The sequence below is a fragment of the Coloeus monedula genome (assembly GCF_965178545.1).
Source record: "Coloeus monedula genome assembly, chromosome: 1".
In the NCBI taxonomy this organism is placed as follows: domain Eukaryota; kingdom Metazoa; phylum Chordata; class Aves; order Passeriformes; family Corvidae; genus Coloeus; species Coloeus monedula.
In genome coordinates, this window is record NC_138781.1 from 3,703,064 (window position 1) to 3,717,983 (window position 14,920).

General features: G+C 46.9%; 1 protein-coding gene across 3 annotated transcripts in view; it reads left to right on the top strand.

Annotated features, from left to right (window-relative positions):
- Positions 1-4,169: 4,169 nt before the first annotated feature.
- CRHR2 (corticotropin releasing hormone receptor 2) overlaps positions 4,170-14,920 on the top strand; it is a 142,373-nt gene continuing 131,622 nt past the window's right edge. For 2 of the 3 annotated variants that reach the window (XM_082280295.1, XM_082280296.1), the window contains exon 1: positions 4,170-4,329. In XM_082280295.1, the coding sequence (XP_082136421.1) occupies positions 4,264-4,329 (66 nt within the window). In that variant the 5' untranslated portion in view covers positions 4,170-4,263. The remainder of the gene's footprint in view (positions 4,330-14,920) is intronic. The other variant, XM_082280297.1, reaches the window with a different exon arrangement.

Genomic DNA, 14,920 nt, shown 5'->3' on the forward strand with positions numbered 1-14,920 from the left:
AGCTAACTTTCCTCCCTTGCAGAAATTATTCTGGTTTCAAATGTCATCGTGGCATTCAGTCATTCTGCAAGAAGCAGGGAGAACTCCTCCTATTCCTTCTCCCAGCCTGGCCTTTTCCAGGTCTGGCACACCCAGATTAATTCCCCTGCCACTCTGAAACAGCTGAAACCGATGCAGTCAGGAGGAAACAGGGCAGCACAACACTTCCAGAGAATTGTAGCTGTTCTGAGCTGTCACATCTCTGAAAGAGGTCTAACTTTATTCGTTTAGGGGATGAATAAAACATCTGATACATAATTAAAACTAGACTTACTCAGATCCTGCACAAGAGGCCTAAAACCTATCCAAAGTTCCAAATGGGGACCCAATTTGTCCCCAGATGGGGACCCATAGAAGAGGGCTCTGGAACTCACCTGGAGGGATGTATATATATGATATTTTCTGATGTTTCCCTTTAACTGAGAGACATCTCATCCCTCTGAGAGGTCCTCCTGTGTTTCAGACAAAGTTGGCACCTGATTCAGCCCAATTTCACCCTTTGGTTACTCATGTCTTGTGTGATGCTTGTGGTTGTTGCTGAAACTGTTTCTCAAGTTACTTCATTGTATTGTAGAAATTCCTCAGGGTCATGGACAGGGCAAGGACCTTGCTGTGTCAGATGTGACATCAAGAGCTGGCCATTCCCTTCTTCCAGCACGGATTCTTTCTGTACATCTTCACCACTGAGAGCAGTGGGAATACTTAGACTCTAAGTTCTTTCAGGAGCTTTAAAGAGGAATAAAAATCACCACCAAATAAGCAAAGGGGGTTATCCTTGTATGGGCATGACTGCAAGCCATGTCTGAAAGTCATTTGGGCAAGAATTGAGCAACTGGATCCTTGCCATGCTCCCATGTGGAGACTCACTCCATCCAGCTGATCAGGATTGTCTTCTCCTGCATTCCTGAGTCTCTGAGCATTGATCTCAGTAGTGATCTCAGGGGTCTTGGTGTGTTTCCTGAAAGAACAAGGCTTACATTTCCCATGCCATATCCACATGTGGGTGTGTGGGTATCTGTGTCTGTACGTCTCTGTTTCCATGTTAACCTTGACCAATCTGACCCATAAAGCCAGCCAGTAGGATTAATGATCCTACAGGTTTTATCAAAGGACAAGACTGGGAGAAGATTCCCCTCACTGAAGGAAAAGCTGCAACATGAGCTCTGCCCTAAAACAACTCCAGAGTATCCAGAGGGGACTGACTGTATAACCAACGCAGACAATGAAAATCCTTGGTTGGACTTTGCAATCCAGCTGCAAGGGGAAAAGCCCCAGGCACGAGACTGTGGGAACGATTTGTTTAATCCTTAGATAGTCACAATTTGGGGTTGTTTTGCTCTGTTTCAATACAGCTTTTAAGATTACGAGGCTCTGGACAGTGCAATAAACACAGATAAATCATAACAGAAAGTCATGGAAAACCTTCGTGGTTCCAGGGCACTTGATATCTGTGCAGATGCAGCTCCAGGCCTCCTTTACCAATTCCCATGAGTTCATGGAATCCTGTTGCGTGTGAGTTTCCAGTCCCGGAGGTGGATGTTTAAATGCAATAAAAATTTGGGCTGGATTTATTCCTCCCTTTTGCATTTTCATGAACGAATTCATATTAATTGGAAGCATGCAACTTTGGGATATGGCTTTGTTTTCTTTTAATAATGAAAGGAAACAAATGCTGGTGTGCAAGAGGCTGAAAAGGGAAAACTAGGCAAGCTTAAATATTTAAATATATTCAAGCTGTTGAATAACCAGAGGAGAGGGGAAAATAATGCTGCTTTGTGAAAACTTTTACCAGTCTCTTAGGAGGATTCCAAGTTTTCCAGTACATGTAAGTGCCCATCTCCTTGCTGTGATGTTCATGATGTACCAAATGGAATTCCTGACAGAAATTAGGAATGTAAGCATCCCCATAGGTGTTTTAGACAGGGTCAGAAGCTGTTTTATGCCTTTCTGAGCAAATGACAAAAGGCAAAATAATTCAGCAAAGCCTCAGAGGAAGATGTCCAGGTATTTCTGCATCCTACTAAGCTGTTGTAAACCCTGAGAATTTGTTGCAACTCTTTCCTCTGTGCCACTGTGACCTTTATGGCAATTGATTTTGATTAAAAAAAACCCCAACAAACAAGGAGGGTGGTGGAAAGACACTGCTATCTTGGGGAGGAAAAGGCCCCATCTCCCTGAAGGAAGCAGCTGGCCACAGGTGACTACACAGACAGTGCATGGCACTGCTCCCTGCAGAAATCCAGCTGGGATGGGAAGGAGCTGGTCCTGTCTGCTCCTGCCCCAGAACTGTGACAGAGGGCTGTGTGCCTCAGGACACAGCTGGGCTTTTGGGGACAGTCCCAGCTGCAGCTGGGGGAAGATCCTGACTGTGATTCACACACAGCTGGCTGTCCTCTGGGCAGATGGGATGGAGCAGAGGGGAAAGTAATCTTATTAGGCTCATTGCTGGCACTGGAAAAAACAGGGTTTGGCCTGATGCCCACACCTAACAATACCACAGACACATCCATTGTATGGAGAGGCCCAACTGGATGTGGAGGGAAGGGAGTGATAACTCTGCTAGACCCAGGAACTGGGCCCCAACAGGGTCAGGCATCCAAATCTATAAGATTCCCTTTCTCTGAGCATCAACATCCACCTCAGAGCAACCAGAGGGCCAGAAGTCCCTTGGGCAAGTGGGCAGGAAGATAAGGGGTGACCTTGTTCTGCCTTTGCTTGCACAGGGGTGTAGTCCGGCTAGTATCTGTAGATAAGAGCAGGATAAATGCCTTTTGTTTTCAGACACCAAGTGCACAAGGAGCAGCCAAAAAGGCAGGTTTTACCTGGCTAGAAGGGTGTATGTACTGTTGGGGAGTCTTAAACGGCTTAGTGCTGGGGAAAAAAGGGCTTCCCATGGCAGCTGAGGAACAGCAAAGGAGATGCCCCACCAGCTTGGAGACTTCAGGAAAGGTGTGCTGATGAATTTGGTGACCAATAAGCCAGAACCTTTTCACCCTGGGGTACAGAAGAAGATAGGAGATTTGCTTCTCATTATTTTGGAAGTGGAGATCCTCATCACGCCTGGTAATGTTGCATCGTGGGCTTGGGGGGGTGTCCCCTTACTCCTGGAGGATCAGCAGGTGGTTCAGAGCACACAGTGTCAGGGAGGATTCTTCCTTTTCTTCCCAGGCTTGTAGGGGGTCACAGAATCATAGAAAGACTTGGGTCCTTAAAGATCATCTCATTCCAACCCTCTGCCATGGGCAGGGACACCCTCCACTATCCCAGGTTGCTCCAAGCCCCGTCCAACCTGGCCTTGAACACTTCCAGGGATGGGGCAGCCACAGCTTCTCTGGACAACCGGTGCCAGGGCCTCACCACCTTCATAGGGAAGAATTTCTTCCTAGTATCTAACCTAAAGTTTTAGCTTAACAAGTGTCCTATCACTATCTGCTCAAGCAAAGAGTTGCTCTCCATCTTTTCATAAAACACCTCTAACGCACTGTACACACAATGCAGGTTGTACCTGGGCAGTGGGGGAAGCCTGTTGCTCCTGAAAGTTTAAGGGCAATGGAGTTAACATTTTACCTAGTTCCTGACAGGATGGGGTGTTGGTGAAGGGATTATTAATGCTCCTGGGGGGCTGTGTGGGGGGGTGTGTGTGCATTGCACCTAATTTTGGACAATGATCCCCACTGCACCCAGAGCCTGGGCAGGGAGAATCCTCTTGTTCCTGGAAACTTTGGAGGCAGTGGAATTTCCAGTGCATGGGAGGGTGGAGAAGGATCCCCGTTATTTCTGGAAGCTGGTGTGGAAGGCATCCCCATTGCCTGGGGAAGAGGGATCTCCATCACTCTCAGTGCTCGGGGAGGGGGCTCCCCATCGCTCCTGGACGAGTGCGGGCGGTGCGGTCCCGCTTCCACGCAGCTCCCGATGGAGGGGGGAATCCCTCTTGCGCTCGGCGCAGGGAGAGAGGAGGGTCCCCCTCGCTGCTGGAGGCTGTGAGGGTCGCGCTCCCCCGGGGGCCCCCCGCCGCCTCCATCCCCGAGGCATCCTGGGCGGAGGGCGGGCTCGGCTCCCCCTTCTCCCTCCCTCCCTGCCGGGGGTTTGCCCTGGGACGCGCCGGCGGCGCCGGGCTCGGCTCCGGGACGGCGGGCAGGGGTCAAGGGCAGCAGGCGGGGGGCGATGCCGGCGCCGGGGCAGCGCCGAGGGTCCGGCTGAGCCCTGGGCACCCCCCGAGCCCTCATGGCGGGGCGGGCGCCTCAGCGCAGCCTCCCCGCGGCAGCGGCCGCCGCGCTCCTGCTCCTGCCCGTAAGTGCCGGGGACGGGGACGGGGCGGGGGGTGCGGGACAGGGACAGGGGCAGGGACAGGGAGGGAGCGGGGGGGACGCCCCAGGACCGCGGGGAGCACAGAGGGGCTGCCCCGGGCGCTCCGGGCTCCGTGCGGGGACCGTGCCCCGCGCCCTCGCAGGTGCGGCCCCAGGCTCTGGGACGCCCCGGGCGGGCGGCACCGCTCCCGGCCAGGTGCTGCCGGTGCTCGGGGATCTGTCCCCGCGGCCCTTTCCTGCTCCATCACTGGTGCTCTCAGAGACACCCTCTGCCCGCTCGCCTCTGGGTCCCCGCACAGCTCCTGGGCTTAACCACAGCCGTTCATAGTGTCCCCTGCCCTGTGAAACAGCCGCCTTTCCTTGCCAAAGAGGTCCCAGCACAGGGACCGCACTGGGGTGGCAGCTCCTTGCCCCAGCGGGAAGGGGTTTTCCCTTCATCTCCCCGCTCCCTGCCGGTGCCCGGTACCCCCGGGCTCTGTCCCGGTGCCTCTCCTCGCACCATGTGCTCCAGCAGCGATCAGCAGTCAGGGGTGGCGAAGGGCAGGGCTCAGCCCACGCATCCAGCCAAGCATTTGCTCCGAGTTCCTCCGGAGTGAAACATGCAGGGAGCTTTTTCGCGTGGTTCTTCTCCATTCACTAGCATCCCCCTGGGTGATGCTGGGATGAGGTGGAGATCAGGTTGGCCTCTGTCGGACTGGGCTTCAAAAAGCTTTCCCAGTGCTTTTTAGTGGCTTGTTTGTTTTGAGCGACGGTTTCAAGTGTGGTTAAGTCAGACTTGAAAAGAAAACGTGAGAGGTTAAGCAGGAGTAGTAGCATTGATCCTGTGCAGAATTTGTAAAGGTTGTTCCCACAGCTTTAAAAAAGTGGCAGTGGCCCTTCTGAACTGCAGTGTAATTGGTCTATCTTTAACATTTCCTCAGATAAAGAAAGAAAATCTGTTCTATTTCCTTAAGCTCCATCTATTTTGGTTTGGTTTGGGTTTTGTTTGTTTCTGGGGGTTTATTTGTTTGTTTTGGGGATTTGTTTGGTTTTTTTTCTAATTTACAAAGAAAGAGAAAAGCCAGGTCAACATCAGGCTTCAGAGAGAAGCAACAATTTAAACTCTTTTTTGCAGTAGCTTTCTTAGAAGTGAGAGAATACTTTCTCACCTCTGCCAATGTCTTTTTTTAATACCCAGAAAAAGAGAGACATCAGTACACATGGGATCACAGTGGCATGGGTCTGCACACTTACTGTTTTCAACCCCAAGCCACTTCTTCCTAATCTTTGTTTCTTAGTCCCTTTTCTCTTCCAGGCTGTGTTTTCCCATATTGATTTATTTTGGTCCATAAAAATATCTCAGTTTGTCTTTAGAGTGTTGGACTTACCAGTGTGGTTATCAAAAGTACTCAGGTACCAAATATTTAGTTAGACTAATTCTTTCTTAATGAACCAAAAATCATCATGTGCTTCCTCAGTGGATATAATCTATGGATTTTCCAGGTTTCAGGTTCTGTTGCAACTTTGCGTTTGAATTAATTCTGCAAATTTTGGTAGGTGTGTCACTGCTTTAAAAACAAAACTGCCTCAAAAGAAAGGGGATAAAAAGGTAGATTAAGGATCAAAATGCGAAATTTCCGTCAAGTGTGCTTAGTCCAAGAAATGTGAACTCTGAGTGTGTTCTGTGTGTTTTTATAGAGGAGCTTGTTTGGCTGGAACATGCTGGTCTCTGGTAGGGGCTCGTGTACACCTGTGTGGGAAATAACATTTTGAATCTTCAGCCTCAGAACAGCTCTGGTTGCTCCAGCTGTAGCAGAAGCTTTCATTGCTCCTTTGGGGAGTGTTTTAGTCCCTGAATGTTGTCAGTAAATCTGGATCTCTGCTTTACAGCTGGAGGAAACTTTGCACCAAGAAGCTTAAGAGCAGTGTTTTAAAACTTTGGCTCAAAGCCAAAGCTCTTAAGTTCTTGTTTAACTTGAGAACACTCGAAAGTGGACTCAAAGTCAGTGACTTTATTCACATTTGTGGATTTGAGGAAAGGAATAGCTGCTTGTGGGAGCAGGCCCTTACCCAATGAAGGGAGTTTTAAGTTCTCACAGCAGCCGAGGAATTGTGTTTTATGGGAGCTGCAGGTTTGCAACGCCCACGAGATGAGGCAATTTTCTGGTACAGAATTAGATCTGCCACATGAAAATGCTGGTGCAAATGACCTGACAGATTTCACAAGGCTGGTCAGCAAAAGGGTGAAGACTTGCACTGAGATTTATGTTCTCTTAAAGCGGTTCTGGACGTATGATACACTTGAAAACACATCTAACAGAATGTGGGTAACAAAAAACAAACCATAAAACCAAGGCAGATGAATCTTATGACATTTTTATATAAAGTCCTTGCTAAGTTCATGTAATTTGGAGAGGGGGGATTATTCATCAAACCCAAAAGCAAAGCCTGCTATAATTTATTTGTTCTCCTGGAGCTGTTAAAAGAGCCAGGGCAGTGTGAGTGTATCAGGCAGTGATGACAAGTTAAATAGTGTTCCTGGTCTGAGGCTGCCAAAATTCAGCCCTATTGTGAATTAATGCAGCATAAACATCTCATCAGGAGAAGCCTTTCCTGGGGCAGTACTTTGTCAGGGTCTATCTAGTCTGTAACCATCCCATGGCAGTTACTGGATGTTGGAGGGAGGTGGCTGTGTGCTGGTGTTGGCTGGCTGTCGTTTTGCCATAAAACGTTTCAGTGATGATGTTCATCGCTGCCCTTAGCCAGCAAGAAAGCAGCTTTAGCTTTTGTGCATATAAGGCATCTGCTTACATATCATTATCCTGTCAAGAGCAGAGGAAAAGTCATGATTAAATCCTCTCAACTCTCTGACCCTCATATTCCAAACCAGAGCGTGGTTGTGGAGGAAGAGAGAGCAGGGATCTCTCTGCAGGCTGCCCATTGTCAGGTGCAGAATTTTAATTTCAGCCTCACAGGTTCTAACTCCACTGGTACATCAGTATCTCCAGGAAAGCTCTCCAGCCTTCAGAAGAAATGCCAGAGAGTGACTCGTGCTCATGTGATTGAGCTCCTTCAGCTTCTAAAACAGGGAGATGCTGTGCAGGCTGTGCATGGAAAAGGTCCATGGTGCTCCCTAGCTCCCAGATCATTCCCAGGAACTGTTTGAGATACCACCAGATTGCTTGGGGCAGAAATGTGGCCAGGAGCCATTCTAAAAATTTAACAGTAGAAATGATTAAGGACTTAAACCAGGCCTTTGCACTGCTTGATTTATTGGCTTAGATGGAGAGTGCTGTGCTGCCATTGCTCAAGGTTCACTGTGAGCATCCCAGGGAGGGATCTTCCTCTAAGGCCAACTCTTCATTGCTTTCAATTTGGTGATCAGCTCTCTTTGTGTCAGGGATCACTGCAAGTTCCTGCTGCTGATGTCCTGCTCTGAGAGATTCACCAGGAGAAATACAGGGTAGTGGATGATACGGACTTTTAAAGGAAGTGTTTTTCTGTTTTCTTTTTATTTTCATTTTGCCCCATATATTAGTAAGCCAAATATTTTAAAAATACTGTATTAGAACAAACATTTGCACATTTCTAGGTTCTTTTAATAGTTCTGCAGATCTTATTTTTTGGGGAGAGGGGGAGGTGAGGAAATGTGGGTGGCAACAACAGGCTGCACATGCTGCTGAATCTGTTCCTTTTTAGTTTATATCACTTTCAGGTTTTGCAGCACTGTGAACCCAGGAAGGAGATTTGGGGGAAAGGTGATTTACTCTAGATTAAAAGTTTATCCAGGAGATGACTTTTTTTCAGGAATTTTCTTTTCCACACCATATCTATAAATTGCAACAGATCATGTCCATATCCTTCATTCTTTTAATTTAGAGCACTTTTAATCCCAAATGAAGTCTGCTCTTCCCTTAAGTGCAAACATTAATTGTTGGATGTAAAGCTGGAGCTGTCCAGCGAGCCACTGGCACCTCCCTGCCTCCTGTGGATACTCAGTGACCTGTGTTAAGGCGTTGCAAAAACATTGTCTTTGCCTCCTTATCTTTCTATTCATGACAACTAAATACTTTGTGATGGTTTCCTTTATTAAACTATTTCTTTACACAGAATTACGTTTTTTTACTGCTGATAATTCTTTTAATCTTAACATCTTTGAAAATAGCTGTATTTAAGTTGGCAAGTGTGGGGTAAAATGTTTTCATTTTCTTCTCTGAGGAGTTGGATAAATTTGGCTGTGATCCTTGTTACAAGAGAAGACAAATAGAAAGTAGATCAGTCAACTGACAGAGCTGTCCTTCAGGTGACTGCTTGGATCTCATCAGTCACATCCAAATATGTGAAAATTTCATTTCCAGTTTGTGGTGCCAGCATGAGGATATTTGTTACCATGTGCTGTGGTAAGCACTGCTCAGTTCTCTGGCCCTGGGGTCATCTGGGTTGGCTCTCACAAGCAGATGTTCTGCTGGATCTTCTCGAAGCCTGGTCCATTTGGAAAGGGCTGTGGAAGGGACAGAGAAAACCACTTCTCAGAGATGGATTTCAACATCCTGTCCTGACTTCTGGCTCACAAGTCCCTCATTGCTGTGCAGGAGAGCCCACGTTGAGAGTCAGGTGCTGGGAGTGTGCTGCTCCTTCCCCAGACTGGCAAGCTCTGTTGGGGAGCCCAATGGGTGGAGAACTTGGAATCTGCCTTTCCGAACATCCCTGAAGCCGCATGTGCTTGCACAGAAACTCAGCATGTTTTCATTAAATAAGAAAGAAAATCCATTTGATAATTCAAGAGCTGAAAAGTACTTCTTCCATGGAGCTGTAAGAAAATGAAAGTAATTAAATGAAGCCAATTAAAGCTCTATAAACTTTTGCATAACACTGGCTGAGTAACTGTCCACTCTGGGCTGTGTATGCTGGGAAAGTAAATAGTGAGTAATGCAGCTGGAGATTAAAATACTTCAGCTGTCCTCACTGCAATGCTAAACCCTTGCCCTGGTAATAGCAGCTGAAGTGCCAGAGGACTGGAGAGGAGCCGCTTGCCTCCCAGGGCTGTGGGATCATCCCTGTTGCTGTTCCCCCAGTCTCTGCGATGTGGGACTTGCTCAGTGCTGGTATCTCTGCACTGACATAATTTGGGAAGTTCTGTCCTCTGCCTGGGGTGGCTTTTCCAGCACAAAGGAAGGAGGAAAGGAGGCAAAAGGGAAGGAAAGGAAGTGTGCTGATGGGCCTGGACAGGTTTCCTGTGGGGCTGCCAGCCAGGCTCTGCTCGCTGAGGTATCGATTCCCTTTGAGTGGCAGGAGCAGATCCCAGGGCCCAGGCATGGCTTGGGTTTCAGGGGGCTGATGCCAGCAGAGGCTCCTGAGCCACGCCAGGGCTGTACTGGGCCGTGTGGCCATCACAGCTCTTCCCTTGCTGCTTCCTCTCTCCAGTGCACAGGGCTGCTGAGAGCAGTGCAGTCCTCCCACTGCTTGCTTGTTTTGTGGGCAAACATCCCTGCCAGGGTCCAGGCTGCTCCTTCTGCTCTCAGCTGGCTCTTTCAAAGCAGAGAGGAAGCCCAGGGTGTCCCTCTGGCTGCTGAGAATGGTGTCTCAGAGCTCAGGAAAGAATTCTGACCAGGTGTGCTTCCAGTCAGATGCACTGAGCATCTTTCCTCATCCTGCCTCAAAACCCACCTGCTGGGAGATCAGCTGTTTAGTCCAGCTTGAACTTGAGACACCTTCCAAGGTGTGAGAATCCCCTACTTTATCAAAACAAGTGTCTTCATGAAGATTTTGAAGTCTTGCCAGGCTTGCAGTATTTCTTTCCTTCAGGCAGAAAAGAAATATTAAAAGAATACTCTATCTTTAAATACAGAAATAGTTTTAAAATGTCTTTTCATAGTATTTGGTATAATATTTTAATTACGATTATGTGAATAGAGTCAATAATCTTAGAAACGTGAGTGAGAGCAACCCCAGAGCCTCTGGATTGCTGATTATTGTTCAAGATACAGTCTGTAAGCTGTTTACTACATTGCCAATGGGAAGGTTTGGGGAATAATTGTTATCTGTGATTCTTTTTGCCATAGGGACTATAGAATCAAGGCATGAAAAAATAATTTATGCTGGAAGGGATTGCCAGAAGTCTCTTGTCCAGTCACCTTCTCAAAGCAGGGTTGATTCCGAAACCAAATCATTCTCGTCCAGTTAGGCTGTAAAAATCTGCAAAGATGGAGCTCTCACAACATCTCTGAAATGTCTTTTTACAACTTCTCTTTTCCAGTGCTCCGTCGTTGTCATGGTGCATAATTTTTTCTTTATGTTCTGTGAGGTTTTCTCTCACTTCAGCTTGTGAATGATGCCTGTCTTGTTGCTCTGCTGTCAGCTCCTGAGAGGAATCTGACTCCTCGGAGAAGAGTCTGTGAATCCCCTTCACATAGTGAAAGATAATTCCAGACCTGGAGTTGAATTTCACTGTGATACTTGGTTTTCAAATCTAAAGGTGGGCTCCAGACCAAGAATTAGGAGTTTAAGGAAAGATGGAGAGAAAGTTCACTGCTGATATCCAGTGCCACCTCACTGGCTCATTTTTAAATCACTGTCAGGAAATCTTGGGTCAGAGGAACATTTTGTGGAGGATACAGAGGTACCACTGTTGGCATTCCATGGAAAGCTGAGCAGATATCATTAGCTCATAAAGTCTTGATCCAGATGGGTTTTTTACCTTTTTCGGATGGCAAAGACCTGACAAGCAAAGATCAGGAGCTCAGATTTGTTGAGCTGCAGCTGGGAGAGCCTGTGAAGGGCATCCTTGGACATGTAGTGGCAGTGGTGACAGTGGATGGGTGAATGATCCTTGCAGAGGCTCTGCATGTAGGTAGGAATTAAATCAGGTACTGGCATTCGCTTGGGTAAAAATGGCTTTTAAACTTGAGCTGGTCTGGATTCCTTGAGTGTTTTGTCTCCAGTGCATGAGTTATCTCATCCTGAAGTACGTGTTTAAAGCACAAGTGATGGATTGTTCCTTGACAGTGCGTCCCTCTTCCACTGAGCATTAGGGAGCCTGAAGCAAAGCCTGCTGGAATAGGAGGATGAGGTGAATCGTATTTGAGCTGCTGAGAGGATTCATGGGAATGGGAATTGGGTGGGAAAAAATTACTCACAGGTTTGGTGTGCAGACCTAAGGAGAGGGCAGACATGGAGGCAGGAGCGCTGTGAGGGGCTTGCTCCCCTTCCAGACTCTGAATATGATACCCACAGGTGTGGGGAATGAACAACAAAACCTTTCAAGGATGTGAAATTGAAAAGTCCTTCTGTTAAACAATTTTATTTAAAGAGAGATGCAGCTTATCATTCAGATGCTTTTATGCTCATTTTTATAACACCTCAGGTTGCTTTGGAAGGGCTTGGAGTCCTGGTTGGACAAATCCAGCACATGGGTGGCCTTAAACAGGTTTGGTTTGTATCTTGTGATTCAGAAAATCCCTCAGCACCTGCGTGGCTTTCAGTGGATGAAGAACCTCCCCTGTAAAAGCTTCTCCAGCAGAGAATGTAGGCAGTGCTCGCTGAAGGCAGATCTCCAAGTTTCAAAGACAACACTGAAGTTCAGTGGTGGGCTCAGTGTAGCAGATGCTCGAGGTTTTTTAATTTATTTCTGCATAAAGATTGATTTAATTTCATGCCTTAGAACCGAGCATGTGTTTAGTTGCTTTTTGCTTTATTGAACTGGGGTCCTAATTCCCATTCCATGCAGACTTTTAGTCTCTTTTTCCAGACTTGCTGGAAGAGCTGCAGAATACATCTGGCCTCTAAGATCATGGAGCAGTGTCTCCTGGAGCATTTGGTGTTCTCTAACAAGTAGCAATGTTTTATGTGGCCACTTGGATTAACTGAGAGGGAGTTTAAAGAGCTGAAGGATGACTTGAAAAGGAGCCTGTTTTTCTTGAGCTGTGCTCAGAGTCTTTCCCTCTACTGTAACCTTAGCTGGCTCAGGTTTCAGGTTGCAGGCTCCTGTGAAAACTTGTATTTAGACTTTCTGTCCCAAATGGAAATTATTTTTATGGTGAAGCAGAGCCAGCCAGTTGTACACTGCCAAATGCTGCTGCACGAGCGATTTTAAGTTACTGGGTTGAGAAAGGCCAAAAGCATCTTGATGCACGGGGCTGACCTTTTTGGGTCTCCAAAAAGCAAAGTATTTCCAACACACAGGCCCTCTTAGTACTGTTCCTTAATAAGCATCTCTTTCACGTGCATCTTGTGGATGAAGTAACCTCATGGCAGTGGGTATAAATCCATCCTGGCCACTGTAAAGATGACCTTCCCCTCCTCTCCTGTGCTAATCTCTGTTTTTCTCCTGAAGTAGCAGCTTTCATTCTTCTGATTGTGCATATTCCTTCAGGTGATCAGTAGTCTGCAAATATTCCAGATCTCCTTGTTCTCTCCCATGTGTTGCCATCTCTTAAAAGGAAAGAGCTGCTCACATGAATGCTGGCATTTGTTACAAGGGCATTCCAAGGAATATCTGATGGTTTTTTCTCCCAAAGCATCTGTTTCCCCACACCAGTGATGTAGAACTTGCCAGATGCCCACCTGCCCTGGAAACTCCTCAGCTGTGTTCAGAGTATGGATTTTGTCAAGGAAGTGTGGGATTCTCTTTGGTTTTGCTGTGTTGAACTCTTTTATAATTACAATTTCATTGTGAAGTTAGAACCTTGTGTTTCCCAAAAATGAGCTTCTGTGGACACAAACTAAGAATTTTTGCATTTAATAGGGCCACTGCTCTGAGCATGTCCATCCCAGAAGCTGGGGTGAGAACTCAATCTCATTGTGGAGATGGAGTTCATTTATTTGCATTGCCTAACTGAAGAGCTAAAAATTAAATGCAGGTTTCCCTTTTCTCTCTCTCTTTTTTCTCTCTCTTTTTTTTCTTTTTTTCCCCTGAGTTCTGGGGCAAAACTACTAAGCAGCAGCTTTTTTGTGTGCTGAAGACAGTTCTGCTGCAATTTTTATGCCAAAACGAGGTAGCATTTGCAGCCTCAGATATTTTAGAGACCCATGGGAAAAGCTGAAGCAGGAGTCTTAAGAGCAGTGGAGCTTCCCAGAGATGAAGGGTAGGAAGAAGCATCCTCGTGACATGATCCATGCCAGTGCCAGAGGTGGTTTCTCAGGAGTGGGAAAAGCTTTGGCTTTATAGAGAGCACAGTGGATAGTTCAGGCTGAGACTTCATTCTTGTGTGGCAAAGACATGAGACGGACCCTTCTCTTGTCAGCTGTGGACTGAGCACATTTTTTGGTTGATAACTCCCAAATTTTTCCATGTTGGAAGGTCACTTCATCTTGCTCAGTAAAAGAAAGAGCGCAGATGATTTTATAAGACGGTGATGTCCTTGTGTCTTCTTTAGCCGTCATCTAAAGGAATGTTGGAATGTTTTTACCTCTCCTTTTGCATGTAGTGTCTAAGGAAAATTTAGGAAGGATTCATCTAAGTGACTCTTGTCCTTACAGTGGGCATGACACAGCTGATGCAGTCAGTGGACGTTATTCCAATGTAAAGATTTAAAGTACTCCAGATGAACTGCATCTGGAAAATTCCTGCTTCTCTTCCTGAATTCCAAAGGAATCAGTGATCAGCTCAGCTGCTGCTCTCTCTGTTCTGAAGTCTGAGCTATTCAACACAAATCCCACTGCTTTTCTGGGAGCGCCTTTCTGATGAGATGCTGTTGTACATGGGATGGATTTCTCTGGGACATCGGGAGTACTAGGAGCTACATTTTTTAAGAGTTTTTGCTCTGTTGCTTTGAGGCTGTGTCAGATGTCAGCATCTCGCAGCATGCCACCAGCAGATGTTTGACAGGGAGGCCTAAGAACTGGCTTTTATTAGACCACTGGAATATGGCATCTGGGAATTCTTGTGTGGGAATGGGAAAGGGGAGTGTGTGCATCTGTCCGTGTTGGGCAGCACTCACTGCCTCCAAACTCACCTCCACCTTGGCAAGGGGCGTTCTGCTGTGGTGGGTCAGCCTTTTCCACTTCAGCCCTTCCCTTCAGCTTTCACTCCTGATCTCTTCACCCACTCTCCTGCTACCTACTGTGAGATATTTTAACTTAGCAAATGCTCCATTGTGTTTCTGTGGTAGCCCCATGTCTGTATTGGCATTTTTGGATCCCATCCTTAGCTTTGAGGGCTGGTTTCTATTCCTGTAGCCATTTCTTCCATGTTTGAGAGGAGAAAACAACCTCTCCCATGCAGGTGAATTTTAAAGCACCAGTGTTCGTTTGGTTTTATATTTCTATATTGCTACATAGTGGAACTCAGTATTTCAAACCAGGACTCTTTGTTAATTCTTCTTAAAACTTACAAATCCTCTCTAACGTGGATGAAATAACCTCCAATTCTGGTGGGAACTGAGAGTAGGCAACACTAGTGTCTCGTAATTGATGTCCTCTGACAGAGATGAAGATCTTCCATGGATTAATGAAGAGCTGTGACCATGTCCAAGGGGGAAGGTCCAACAAAATGCCCGTGAGAGAGGCAGACAGTGACGCACCAGAGCAATTCATCCACTCCTTTTCCCGAAGTCCTCTCAGATGTGAATGGGCAGTTGACCAAAGGCTCTGTACTG